General features: G+C 29.6%; 1 protein-coding gene across 6 annotated transcripts in view; it reads right to left on the reverse strand.

Annotated features, from left to right (window-relative positions):
- Positions 1–15,532, reverse strand: part of LOC111681446 (syntaxin-binding protein 5) — a 71,566-nt gene that overhangs the window by 15,871 nt on the left and 40,163 nt on the right. For 3 of the 6 annotated variants that reach the window (XM_046945403.1, XM_046945402.1, XM_046945404.1), the window contains one exon: positions 13,079–13,913. The exons of 1 other annotated variant lie outside the window; for it this stretch is intronic. In XM_046945403.1, the coding sequence (XP_046801359.1) occupies positions 13,079–13,913 (835 nt within the window). Of the gene's footprint in view, positions 1–990; positions 1,301–10,642; positions 10,725–13,078; positions 13,914–15,532 lie in introns of all 6 variants that reach the window. 2 more of the 6 variants (XM_046945405.1, XM_046945406.1) reach the window with 2 other exon arrangements.

The following is a 15,532-nucleotide window of genomic DNA, read 5'->3' on the forward strand; positions in this document are numbered from 1 at the left end:
AGCACGGGAACGACTTATTGTAAAAACTTGCAACCCAGGAGAGTACAGAGGTAATAATGAAATATTTTTTTGAAAAGTCAAATAACAAGTTGCTCTTCGATGATTGGCCAGCGTATCCGGAAAGATATTATTGGGATGCAAATAAGGATGCCAATCCCGATCCCGAAAAGCACGGGGTTTTTCGGGATTAGTAAATTCCGAAACCCTAGAATTGCGAAATAAATCCGGGGATTTTTATGGCATTAGGATACCCCGAAACACGGGATTTTTCAAAATAAATCTCGGGATTCACTTAAACAAATATTATTATTTTGATGGTGGATATTTCTTTTCGCTCAGTCGAATCATCATTTAGGCCCGATAGAGGCCTAGGTGTATTTCTTCGGATTTGATGTATATACATCCTCCTTTTCAAACTAACTAACTAACAACAACTTCAGATTGCACACTGTTCTAGTCGCTTGTAGGAAGAATCGGATAACGTTTTCCAATATAAAAAAACAACAAAGTCTGGTGTTATGAGATTTTAAGCAAAGACAATTATTGAAAATGTGATTTTCTTTTAAAGTTTTCTAATAACACTTGAAAACAATATTAACTATTTCAAAAAATTACAATTATTTTAAATTTTCACCCAACACTGGTTGCACATATTCTGTACAATACTGCAGAAACGTTTTCATTTAAACTGATGTTAATTATTGGTGTATTATTGGCCCTATTTTAATTGTATATATGTAATTTGTAAATATATGTAAATATGTATGTATGTAGTATGTATAAATGTATGTGTAATGCATATGCTGATATATGTAGCATGTACGCGTGTTTAGTGGCAAGGTAGTGACTGCAGTTGGTACATTATAACTTTATTTTGTGTTTGTTCATTTATGTACTCCTCTCCAGGTTGTGATGGACAATAAACTGGTTTGATAAAGATTTCTGTTCTTTTTTTATTGATAGCAAATACTGCTTCAAAATGATGCGCACCTGTATCACCTATATAAATACCAGCAGCTTGAGCGTCGGCGGCGTTATCAAATGATATTGATGATGTGGATGCCTGTTCCGTAAATGATACTTTGCCAACATTAGCACCGCTTCCAGTGCCAGCACTACCGCTAACGTTGCCAACACCACCACCGCCACTAGAACCAGCACCAGCGCCGCTAAAATACTCATCAGTAGATAATGAATTTGCCTCAGAGCGAAGATGATTGTTGGGGCTACCTGAAACAACTACTTTGTTACCACCACTGCTGCATGCACTGGCTACAGGTGCTGTGGTTGATCCATTTATCTGGGGTAAATATCGAATCAGAACAAACAAAACAAACAAACAAACAAACAGATGGGCATATGACAGTAATGAGAAATCATCATCATTATATTTCAATTCAGGTTTTATTCTATAAATATTGTATTTTTTTAATTTTTTTATATATATTTTATTTTTTGATTTGCTAAGTATATACACAAATATTTATATTGATTTTTTTTAATTGTATGTATGTGTTCAGTTTGTAACAATTTTGCACACACACAAACACACAATAAAATGCACATTTATAGAAAATTAAAGTGAACATTAATACTAAATTATAATAAATACGATTCTTAAGCCAAACACAAAATTATATATTAACAAAATAAAAAATAATTTTGCAACAAAATTAACTTTAAAAACTAAAATAAAGTGCAACACTTCAGCATTTATAGTTCAACATTTCGTTTGTTGTTGTTTTGTTTTGGTTTGCCATTCAACACAGCAATCTTTTAATATGTAAATACGCATTGAAAGTGGATTAAAATTATCTTTTGTTTTACCATCAAATGAATTAAATGGTGGTTTTTGGTAAAGAATATAATTTACAAAAACTTGACTCGACTTACAACGAACTTCGCTTATAACGAACAAATTATAACTTTTATACAGAAAGGAAGGTACAGTGAAAACCTGCTTGTAATAATCATCACTTCGTTTTACAAAACGTTTGCTACACTGAAAAAAATCCATGCCTAATATATACGAAAAATGTCTTACATTGTACGAATCGTTCGTTGTTTCGCACCACGAAATTCTTTCGTAATATATACGAAATTGTAAGAAATATTTTAGTATAATGCAAAATATTCTTGAGAAAATTAATTTACAAAAATTGAAAAAAAGGAATTTTGAACAAATATGGTAAAATTTGCGAAATATTTTAGTTCAATATTATTCTCCACACGAATTTTCAATTTTTTTAATGAAAATAATTCGAGAATAATATTATACTTTTTCTTAAATTTTATAAAAATTTTGTAGTTTTATTTAATGATAAAATAATTAATATCATTATGTTTAATTTCGCTTAAATTTAAGAAAAAAATATTACGAAAGGTTTTCGTACTTTCGTAAAAATAGAAAAGGGTTTTATTAAATAATATTTCGTATTATACACGAAATTTTTGTAAATATTACGAAAATAGAAGCTACGAAATTTTTTTTCGTAAAGTTGAGCATGGATTATTTTCAGTGTAGCTAACTAAGCAATAGAGACCAGATATATCGTCACCTTAAATGCAAGAAGATCTAACAATAAAAATATTTTAAATCGACTTTTGAATTGATCTCGGTCTACTAAATCAAAAATAGATTTCGCAAATTTTTAGAACTCTATTGTTGAAAACTACGATTTGATTGAAATGAAATTCAAAATGACAATGTCAATAGGCAATGTCTTTCGGTACAGTCATATTCAAATGTGTTTATTTTATTAATGTTGTGATATAAATCTTCTTAAAAAATACCTTGTTATAGCAAAAACTCTGCCTGCAAATTTTCGCAATGTTCATCATGTTTTCACCACTCTGTGGAACATAGGTGCGGTTTCATCTGAATCCCTAATACTGCGATGGAGCATCAACAATGGACTAAGTATAAATCTGAGAAATACCAAACATGTACTTTATACTGGAAAATACATGATTGATAGCTTCCCGATACCTTTACTGAACGGGATTGAATTCATACTTGTTAGCAAATTATCATGGAAATATTACATCACAACCAGGCGATTAAACCCTAAATTAGTGATTTAGGATTTTTGAGGCGTTTATTAAGCCGATAGCTTTCTATGGATTAGTGGTCTGTTAGGAAGCACTGGACAAAAACTTCAACTGCAATCCTTATAACAGGATAATTGATCTCTATGCTAACCTGTAGACCAACTGATTTCTTAGGCAGAAGTTAATTTAGCGCTCAGCTGTTCGGTAGTGGAAGGAAATTGATCCCCTATCTGCATACCCGGATGGTTCGAAAAAGGAGAAAGAAAGTGTTGGTAATGGCATTCGGTTTTAAAATGGATACTCGAAGAAAGGAAGAAGAACTTTTCTACATACCGGAATGATTCCGAAAAAGTGTCATTTTCATTCCTAAATTCGTATCAAAATAACCTTTAGGGTATGAGATTAATATAGTCCACTACAGACTAAACTATCAGCTAAATAGCAGAAAATTTCATTTGAGGTATAAGAATATCAATCAAAGATATTCAAATTTATACCGATAGTCAAGCTGCTATTAAATTCTTGATTGATGCATTTACTACATCCACACTAGTCCAGGAATGCCGGTCATTATTAAGTAATATGACAGTAGTACTCAAATGGGTACGGAAACACGGGGATGTGGACATGGATATCTTTTACGGCATTTGCAAATGCAAGTCATATCTCCTACAATTATGTCGTCGGAATATTTTTTACTTTGAAATTTTTCAAGAAGACTTAGTCTGGCATATAATGACTTCTGTTAAAGGCAGTTTCAAAGAAAAGGAATAATCTAACTAACACATTTCCTTTGTCGAACTAATGCCGGCTTTACACGATCACACAAGTAATATGATCTGTCAAAATTTTGTGTTTAAGAGTACGGATGGGATCGTCTAAACGCAATATGTAATGAAACCATCACACATTGAGAGAGAATACGGATGGAAAATTTTACAGCCGTATGGTTCCCATCATTTTTTGAAATGATCTAAAAACAGGCAGGTCGTATTGGATCAGGGATCTATTTTTATGTAAACACATTTAAAAAAGTGAAACAGCTCTTTCCTTCTTTCCTGTTTCATACTTTTTTCTTGTTATACCCTTCACTTTCGTGAGAAGGGTATATATAAGTTTGTCATTCCGTTTGTAATTTCTATAATATAATTTTCCGACCCTATAAAGTATATATGTATTCTTGATCCTTATAGATAGCGGAGTCGATTAAGCCATGTCCGTCTGTCTGTCTGTCTGTCTGTCCGTCTGTCTGTCTGTTGAAATCAGTTTTTAGAGGACCCCAGATATCGGCGATGTCTGAATCTTCAATAATTCTATTAGACATGCTTTCGAGAAGATCGCTATTTAAAATCAGCAAAATCGGTCAGTAAATAACGGAGATATGAGCAAAAATCCGAGACAACCTCTGAAAATTTCATCAAAAAATTGTTAAAAAAGCAACAAAAACACTAAAAACACTGTACATAGAAAAGACGTGTGTGTAGATGTATTTGGTTTTATTCAGCTGTTTATTTTTTTGTATGTTTGGAATTCAAACATACAAAGTATACACAGCAAAAAAATATGATTTGCATTTTTTGTTAAAATAAAATAATTTTCCCTTTTGTTTTGCAAATATATTTTTTGATGAATAGAAAAAAGTATTTAAAACGTTTTCAATTATATGAGAGTAGATTGTGAGTTATTGTACAATAATTTTTATGCGAATAATGTAAGTTTGAAATTTAAAACTAACACAAATTTTTTCCAAGTGCTTTTTAAAACAATTTTTTTACGATAAACAAAAACAATGTTTTTTTTTTAATGTTTTTATTAACTAGACTGTAAGATCAATTATGTTTAAAATACACTATGGTGAAGGGTATATAAGATTCGGCACAGCCGAATATAGCATTCTTACTTGTTTTATATACCGATCGTGTTAACACAAAAAATATAAATCATACGACTTTTATTCTCTTTTTTGTTACACGGATGGATTTTCATTTTACTTTTACATTAGACTTTACGTACGTGAAGTGTGATCGTGTGAAGTGCCCTTAAGTTGAATTCTTAGGAAAGAGATTATTCGACATACTAGCTTCCTCTCTTCTGCTGTTTTCGATTGGGACATTTAGACTTTTTAAAAATGGAAATCTACCTAACCTAATATGTAATCGATAGGGACAGTTAGACTTCAAAAATAGTTTATTATTAAAGACTGATAGTTTTAACCAACTTTCACTGTAAATACATAATACATACATTCACAAATATATAGTGCATGATTCTATTTATACATATATAAATACATAACATTTTGTTTTTATTTTAATTTATACATTTACAATATTAATAATTTTTTTATTTAATATTTGTTTGCTTATTGTGCTTAAAATATACAAATTCCTATAAAATCATATAAAAAATAAATTTAACATAAAATTGACGAAAAGAATTAGATTCAGTTTTTTCTTTTATATTAAAATAAAATTCATAATAAAAAAAATTATATTAATAAAAATAATTGATTTATGAGAAATGCTTGTAAGAAAGAGAGAGAGAGAGAGTAAGTTTGTGGTCAACAATATGTACAAAGAAACAAAGATGCAAAGAGATAAACAATTGAGATTGATATTGAAAGTAGAAAGAGAGAAAAGAGAGAATTAGAATAATCAGTAAAAGAAAGTAGAAGTATTTCAAACTGTATTGAATTTGTTCAGTTTTTTCTTGAATCAATTAATAAAAAGAAATATTTATAATTGTTGATAAAATGTAATATACAATACATAGTTGTTTTATTTTTGTTCCGATTAGACCAGATTAGGGACAATTTAAAAATTTTTATTTACAATAATTGTAAAAAAAAGAACATGCATAAAAGATTACCGATTGATTTATTACTATTTTCTGTTCTCTATATTAGGCGCGACTAATTAAAGTTTAGATTTTATAGTTTGCAAAACATTATAATAATAGTTTGGTGTATTCAATCTATATTCGGGTTATTACTGATTGAATTACTAAACTGGATAATAATAGAATTGACCGCTTAAAGTAATTGTTATATATATTTTTCTTTTGCCAATGTCCAAAATTAAAGCTTTCAAAGTTTTATTTGTGGCAACCCATTGTCAATATCCGTTTTCGAAATTATTAGTTTTTATATATTTTAATTTGATGAAAAAATTAAATATATAATCATCAATGTCGAAATATCTCATTTAAAGGAGTCAATTACAAACCATTTGGTAATTGGAACTAAGGAGTGAGATCGAAAAATTCTTAACACACGTTTTTCATTACATTTTTCAACCAAAGTATTATTTGATTTTTTTTTTTTTTTGATCAAGTTACCTTTGAAAAACATGTCAGTTATTATGTGTAATGTCAATTATATTAATTTTTTGTTAATCTGATTAAAATGAGTGACCAGAAAAAAGTGCGTACTGAAATTATTAAATATTTTCAACTAATCCCAACTTGGTCTTACAAAAAGTTGGCCAAGCATACAAAGGTCTGCCGTCAAACTGTTTCCAATGTTATTAAACAGTACCGGGAGAACTTGTCAGTTGATAGAAAACCTGGTTCAGGTAGAAGGAATGGTCCACATGATGTTTCTAAAGCCAAAAAATAGAACGCATTTTCAAAAGAGCTCCCGACACATCCGGTAGGAAAGCAGCTCGGTTAGCTCAGTGCTCGGACTATTTGGTACGAAAAGTTAAAGCTAATGCTAAAGCTAATTTCCCAGAAAGTTCTTGGTATGGCAAGCAATATGCAGTTGCGGCAAAAGAAGCCAATCATTTGTTACAAAGGGCTCTATAAATACCGAAATTTACATCAAGGAATGTTTACAAAAAAGGCTGCTTCCATTCATAAGACTTCATAATGTGTCCACTTATTTTCGGCCTGACCTGGCATCCTGTCACTATGGTAAACAAGCCCTTGAGTGGTACAAGAACAATAATGTGGTATTTGTACCAAGAGAGGCAAATCCTCCAAACTGCCCGGAGCTAAGGCCAGTGGAGAGATATTGGGCTCTTGTTAAAAGAGAATTGAAGAGTACAAAAAAGGTGTCCAAAAGTGTGGTAGATTTTAAACTGAGATGGACTACATGTTCGAGCAAAGTGACAGAAAGCACTATAAAAACGTTTATGGAAGGGTTTCCGAAAAGGGTTCAAAATTTCATCACTAGTGATTAAAACTATAAAAATATTTTTTTTTGTAAATTGTAATAATAATTTGAATCAAATAAAAAAAAAAATAAAGCTGTAAGTTAAGTGGTTTCTTTTTTATAAACATATATGTATGTTAAGAATTTTTCGATTTCACTCCTTATCAAGGCTTTCTTTATAGAATACAATTTTACAAAATTTCTAATTTTCATTTTTTTATTAATTGTTATACTTTTTTAAATTTCATCTAAACGTTTGCTTTGATTTTTGCAAAGATATTTACTATGTTTGTTTTATTTGCGATTCGACATTGTTATTTTTTTAACGAAAATTTACAGTTTTATAGAAATTTTTCATAAAAAAAAATTAAAATAAAAAGAAAATTCCCAAATAAAGTTAAAAAAACAATTTTTGTTTCTTGGTCACTATATTCATACAAAGCACGTGGTTATCGAAACCCTTTACAGAATAATTAAGAACATATTGAATCATCTAACATAGGTTAGACCTGGTTCACATTGGGAAACTTTTGTTGAGAACCAGGTCTTACTACAATTTAATATCGACTATTCTATTTTATAATTTTTTATCTAAAGTTAAATTGTATAGATCGATTATCGATCACTGAATCGCAGTTTAGTTGAAATTAAAGAAGGCAACCAAAGTGCCATTTTTAATGGTTATTTATTTAATAAAAACAATATCCATAACAGTATTCATATTTCTTGTTGTTTGTTTACATTTTTTAGTTGCTAGTCTGCCAAAATAACCACAGATGATAAAATATCGATAACCTTTTAGCAACTCTCTCTAATGTCAAGCTAATATAAAAATTCATAGGTTTTAAATTTAAAGCACTTTGTCTTACTAGTTATGATAAATTTACTATACTAGATCTTTTTCAAACCCCTTTTTACTGGAGATTGAGATAACAAGCCTTAGTATCTTAATATTTTGGAGTTTATTTATAATAATTTATCAAAGATTTATAAAACGAATTTTCATACCAAATTTCTTTTAAAAACCTGCGATATTATATTATTAAAATTTGTTTTAAATAATATAACGTTTTCTATAAAAATTACATATTTATAGAATTTTGTATTCTGCAATTTTAAAATATTTTTTCATAAGTTCACTTTTTTAGACAAATTAATTACATTTAAAAAATTTTTCGATTTGAGCTGATTTTGAAAAATCAAATCAAAAGTTAGTATTTTGTGTATTTAGGTTAAAATTTCTAAAATGATTCTTCCCAGTTCCCTTAGACTCTATAGCAAAAAGATTCGCAGTCATAAAAACAACTGCTGTTCAAAAATTTTTAATTTAATATTATTTAAAGATAGAAATGCTAACTTGAGATGCGGTTGTGTTTTCTGTTCACCTGCGGAAAATGCAATTTAAATGAAGTGTATTTGTGAATTTTGTCTCCATTTTTTCCAACTTCTTGGCATGAACAGAAAGATATTATATATGACTTTTGTTCATAGAAAATATGAAATCCATGGCAACTCTAAAGCTGGAGGTCCACACCACGCGTTTTTATACTAAGTGCCGGTCCACACTAGGAAACATTTTTTGGCAAACTTCTGATTTTTATGTGTGAGAGAAAGAGAAAGAAATGACAACCATCTCTCACACACAAAATCAAAAGTTTCTAAACTAGTGTGAACCAGGTCTAAGTTCACACGGACATCAGAATTATAATAGCCAATTAAACCGTTTCGACGACACGTTCGTAATTCTTTTTAACAGTTCTTCGTTATGTTGTTTTTTTTTGTCATTTATTATTTTGTAATTTTTTAGAATGTTTGTGTGTATAATACAAAAATAAGTTTGCTGCATTATTTTAAGAAATTATGTAATAAATTTTCTATTTATTTGTAAATTTATTTTTTTAAACAACAGCTGATTATGACAAATACCCGATAAAAATTAGAGATGACTCTAATTCATTCGTAAAAGAAGCTGAATTACGTACAGCTTGTGTGATTCGCAGCTGACGAATGAGAGCGTAAATGCATCATGTTTCAAAAAAAAAAAGAAATGTATTTGTATGCAGCATAATACAAAGAGAAAATTTCGATATCATGATTAATATTTTTTCTCTCTTTCTTTCACACACAAAATTTAAAGTTTCCCAAAAAATTTTTCACAGTGTGGACTGCCACTTATACACGGAAACTTTAGATATCATTAATGATATTTTTTCTTTTTCTTTTAAACACGAAATTAAAAGTTTACAATTGGATCCGTTACATACAAGTAGACAAACGATGAATGCCCTGACGCGCAGAATGTTTAAAGTAGACCTACTTTTTACTTAAAAGCGTCACAAGCGGCGCACTTGAAGCTTAGAATGCGAAGTAGAGAGGGAAAAAAATTTAGTACCAGATGTGTATATTTTTTCCCCTCTGTATATGAAATGTAAGCAATGCTTTGACGCGAAGTGTGAACCTCCAGCTTAAATGTGAGATAGGAAATCCGTTATGGAATTAAAACAAATATTACTTTTATTGTAAAGTTTTCAAAATTCCATATTAAAATAAAATCTAATGACAGATGGGATGGAGAATTTTTGAGAACAGATTTGGTTTTAACGCTTATCCCTTTAAAAAGTATACACTGTGGGTTAAAAATCTGTCAGTATATGCAATAAAAATTTTTAAAAATATTTTGGTAACACTAAAACAAGTTCGTTTCAAGGAAAAAATATAAACATTTTTCAAGCAATTTGTATATTATAAGTTTTACACGAAAATCACACAATTTTAGCAATATTTGTTATGACATTTAAATTCTTTTCATCAATTTTCGATTCATAATCATAAACAATATACATATTTCATGGACAAAAGGGGAGGGATAGGTGTAATTGTGTAAATAAAAACAGTACGTTTGTGCCACTTTTTAGTTGAGGGAATAATATCCATTGAGAATATTATTTTTATTGTTTATTTAAATTATTTATGTGCACTTTAGTGTTTAGAATACATTTAGAGCTACAAGTGTTTTCAACATTAAAAAGATAGTATTTTTGTTCTTGGTGCCACACATTTGCTTGACGACGAATCATTGTTTTAGGGGATATTACTACTGTTGAATACATAATTAAATATTTATTTGTATATATATTAGTTCGTACATATGTTTGTAGAGTGTAATTTCAACACAAAACTAAAAACTAAACTAAAGTTTTACTACTTTTTTCCAAAATCATCAATTCAAAATGCCACACAAAAATGTAGCCTTAATAAATAATTATTCAATTCATAATTGTTTAATTATTGTATTTATATTTATATAAATACAACAACTTTGTAAATATTCATTAGTTATGAATTAATTAACTATTAAAACTATAAAAGTTATATATTAGTGGGTTTGTACTAAGTATAGTATGGTATATTTGAATAGTATATTGGTTTGGTAATTACCAAAAACTTTCCATATTATTACATACAGACAATTGTAATTTTCATCATCGTTTTCTTCGTCAATTTTTCCCGTATCCAACGCCTTTTAGTTTACAACAATAAATATGAAAGAACACAAACAAAATGGATGATTATAATAATATTCTTTAAAAAATTTAGTCACATAATCCAATAGATTTATAAAGTTTTTTTAAAAATGTGGTGATTTTGAGTTGGTAATTAAATGCCAATTAATGGTTAGATTTGTTAATCTAAAAATAAATTTAATTTAATAATAAATTTCTCTGTTGGTATTGATTAAAAATTTAAACATCGCAGTGTTGCCATACAAAACTACAGAAATCAAAACAATCTAAAAACCACTTGTTTGTTCGTTAACAGTTGAGAGTTTATAGTCATCACCAGGATATAAACAGATGTTTAATGGTCTTCACCAAGGTATAAACGTTTGAGTATTCTATGGTCTCCACCAATAAAACATGACGATATAATTTTTCTGTATTCTTCCTTTACCCAAACCACTTCTAATTCTCTGTGGATGCCCTTACGGTTCAAATATCTATATTTAGATCACCGTAATAGAAGGTGACAGATTAGAAGATTTTGATCCCATGCAGCTTCTGTGAGACGAAGTAGGTTTGTAACAAATTGGAAAACTTTATCTTTTAATAAAATAGATAAATACATACTATTCTAACGATTAATTTGATTATAACTGGCAAATAACCCTGCAGAGGTAAATATTATATGGCAGTAGACATTTAATCTTTGTCAAAAGATATAATATAGAGATTTGTTAGATTTAGATTATCTTCTTCTGTACTACTCAGAGCAATCAATAAAATTTAAGCGTTTTAAAACAGTCCTATGGAGAGAGAGAGAGAGAGAGATGAGATAAGTAAGAAGAGTATACATGATAGAAATGAGAAAACTTTCTTTGAGAAATGGAGATTTCATTGTAGAACAGTAGACGGCAGAGGGTAAACAATTGAATGCACTAATGTATGGGGTTTAAAGCAATTCTAAAACTTATTCTATGAAATAGTCTTTGGATTACTATTAAAACTACTCTATATACTGCTGTTTTGTACAATTTGAAAACTCCATTTGCGAAGAGGACAAGAATGGTCTTAAGTGACGATTCACGTTGAGAAACATTTGTAAAGCTACTTTTTCCTAATTCTCCTTTAAAGTTGCCATAATGTCCACACAGATTTTTTATGAATGAGAAAAATCTACAGTACAAGTAAGTGCTGGTCCCCACTAGTAAACGTTTTTTTGGGGAAAATTTTGATTTTACGTGAAAAAGAGAAAGATATATAATTCATCTCTCTCGCAGTACGGAGTTTCTCGTACTCGGAAATTTGCATAGTTTCGTTATTCTTTGTACAACAGCAAATCAATGCAATTAATACTACGTAGTTTCTGAAACAAAAGTTTCTATGTGTAAACATTAAAAAAACTTCAAAAGAGAATTAAGAAAAAGTTTCTCTACAAATGTTTTCTAGTGTGGACCAAGTCTAACTTCGTACCGCGTGCCACTAATTGTTTGTAATATACTTCTGTGGACGCAGATAACATAAACACTCGACTGATCAACAGATTGAATAATTAAACTCTCATTTTTCCTAACGATATCGAACATGTCTACATTGCAACAGAATTTTAAATGTACTTGCGAAATAACAAAATGAAGATAATGAAGGTATACCGGGCCTTATCATATTTTTCGTGTGTTGACACTGTGTCATAATAAATACAAGAGTAATATTACTTATTCATTAGAAATAAGACAACTTTTCTTCTTAAATAAGTTGCAAATTTATATTAAATGTTTTTTTTTTCACTTAAATACTTAAAAACTTAAAACAACGAATGAAAGAATGCATTTCAATGAATATGAAAACGAATGAATGAATGAAAGTGATGACATTACTTAATGGATTTGAAGAGGAAATGCTAGAAGTATTTTTTGCCATTATACATACATACACATAAGAAATTATGAATAAATGCAATGATTAATATTAAACAGAACACAACACATCATACGGACATACACTTTAATTACTACTTGCTTTAATGTTCATTTTATTTTAATCCATCCCATTTAATCTAATAAGTATTAAGTCATTATTTCGTAATGATGCTTTAGTTATGAACGTATCAAAGGATTACTTTGTGTTTTTCTTTAAACACCGAAGCATAAACACTATTCTTAAGATTTTCGCATTAAATGTATAAGAAAATATTATTAAAAAGATTATTTTCTGTGAAGATTTGGTGAATAGATTTTGAACAAAAAAAGTAGTATATATATTAAGTACACATTCGTTTGTTAATTAATTAGTCGTGCTTGGAGGAATAGCACATACACATATAGAGTAGTTGTAGTTGTGTTCGAGAGAGTTAGTGAGAGCAAATTCGAATACTTACGCGTCTTTTTCGCAACAACTCCACCACCAACAACACCACCGACGGCACCAACGCCCATCGAAGGCGACGAATCGTTACGATTTGGTCGAGTGCGCATATCACGCATTTGATATTTTATATTTGGTACAGAGAGTAGACGTTGATCACGTTTTTCTTTAAACTTTTGACGCGGAGGTCTGATAGGCGGTACAGCATCATTTGGATTTACTGTATCTGTACCGGCAACTGTAGACGTGAGTGGTAAATTGTTTGGTCTTGGGCTTTGATTAGCTGTATCGTTTGCAAAATCAACACGTTTCGATGCTAGTTGTACCGTTTCGAATAGATATTCTGGGGTAACAGAAGTTTCTTTCTCCTCGGAGGAGAGACCGCTTTCAGCCTGAGCATCTATTGCATCAGCTATATTACTTTCGGTCATACTTTCGCGCACTTCAACGCCCAACACGACAGGATCTTTTGGCAGCGATTGCTCACCATCTTCGGGAGAACATTCTTTTTGAGTATAAAATACGGACGAGCTCTTTGGAGCCGTATCGCTTTCATTGTTCATATTTTTTCCTATTTTCATATTGACTTTTGATAATTGACGCTTTAAATTCTTCTTCCATGACATGGACATTCGTCTCTCCGGTAGTTCTTTGGGTGGCACAGACACTTCATCACGCATAGGACTTTTCGTTCCTATACCACCGACAGCACCCTTCTCATTGTCCGGCGATACTGGTCGCGATGAATTCGATTGGTCCAGACTGTGACTTTGATTTGATGAGAGTGTTTCATTTGCCTCCGCTATATACTCAATTGATGGACTATCTGGACTTGTGGTGTCGTTGAGCTAAATCGATTTGCAAATCATTCATATCAAATTAAAATAAGGAACCATCAATAATTTGCCCTAAGAAAAATTATTATTTTTTTGTTTGTTTTTATTTTATAATTTGTTTACTTTACTTTGTTCTATATGTATGTATTTAAAATAACAATATAAATTATTCTTCGTTAATTTATGTATTTCTGGCTAATTACAGAATATTAACTATTATTTGAAAAAATAAATGAAACTTATTCAATGAAAGTAATACAATTCATTCATTTCATAAGTGAGTTAGTTGTTTTTGTTTAGTTGTTAACTGTTGAAATATTTTCACGAAATAAATAATTGTTTATAAGTATTTTTTTTAAGTTTTTACTCGTTATAATGAAAAACGTTCGTTTACATTTAAACAAGACCAAATTCACAAAAAATATATATTTCCGTGCACTAAAATAAATAAAAAAATATATATTATTTACCATGCTTCCTTTTATTTTGTTTATTTAATGGCTAGTCCGTCAGACCAACAATAGACATTCAAATTTAAGTAATTATTCGATTCGACATCATTGTAGACATTTGGCAAAACCGAGTCGGGATTCATTTTTATCAAAATTATTGTTCAATCCACAATCGATGTCGTATCGTTGTAAGTCATAAAAAATTTTCAAATAAAATTTTTTGAAACAAAAACAATTCAATAATAAAAAATTACGACATACTACGATACAACCGTACAATACTGATTGTGAATTGGACATATGTTATTTTGAATTTAACTGACTTTGTGTAAATATGTGTTATTACTTATTCTATTCATAGTTTCTGTATTGTAAAGTTCCTAGGTGAACTTTCTAAATTTATGGAAGTATACAATCCATAATATTTATAATTTTATAGAGTTACGATATTATTTGCTACACATTAGATGTTTTAAAGACAACACGCAATAAATCTGGCTGAGACCCAGGTTACAATAATTTTCAGAGAAAATAATTTGCAAACGAACTGGCGTAAAAGCTTTTATGGACATGAATATAGAAATAACCGTAGAATCTTAGATAACGAATGTGAATTAACAAATAAAGAAGGAGAAGTACATCTACATATTACCAATTTGACGTCTTTGAAATTCCATTTAAGCGAAAAAGACATTTTATCGGTTTAAGGGAAATTTGGAAATTTTTCACGACAAACAAGGGAAATTGTTTGTTATAAAATTTTAATATTTCAGATATAAATGAAGTAATTATAAGTGATTATAGATCATTATATAGGCTAGTCCACACACTAGTCTAAAGACTAGTTTATAGTCCAGTCTTTAGTCTAGTCTATAGTCTTTTATATTGTCTATTATATAATCTAGTCTATAGTTTAGTCTAGTCTATAGTTTAGTCTAGTCTATAGTCCAGTTTATAATTTAGTCTATAGTCTAGTCTATAGTTTAGTTATGTCTATAGTCTAGTTTAAAATATAGTCTAGTCTGCAGTATAGTTTATAGTCTAGAGTATAGTCTAGTCTCTAGTCTAGTCTATAGTCTAGCCTATAGTCTAGTCTATAGTCTAGTCTTCAGTATAGTTTATAGTCTAGTCTAGGGTAAAGTCTAGTCTACAGTCTAGTCTATAGTCTAGTCTATAGTC

The sequence above is a fragment of the Lucilia cuprina genome, chromosome 3 (genome assembly GCF_022045245.1).
Source record: "Lucilia cuprina isolate Lc7/37 chromosome 3, ASM2204524v1, whole genome shotgun sequence".
Classification (NCBI taxonomy): Eukaryota; Metazoa; Arthropoda; class Insecta; order Diptera; family Calliphoridae; genus Lucilia; species Lucilia cuprina.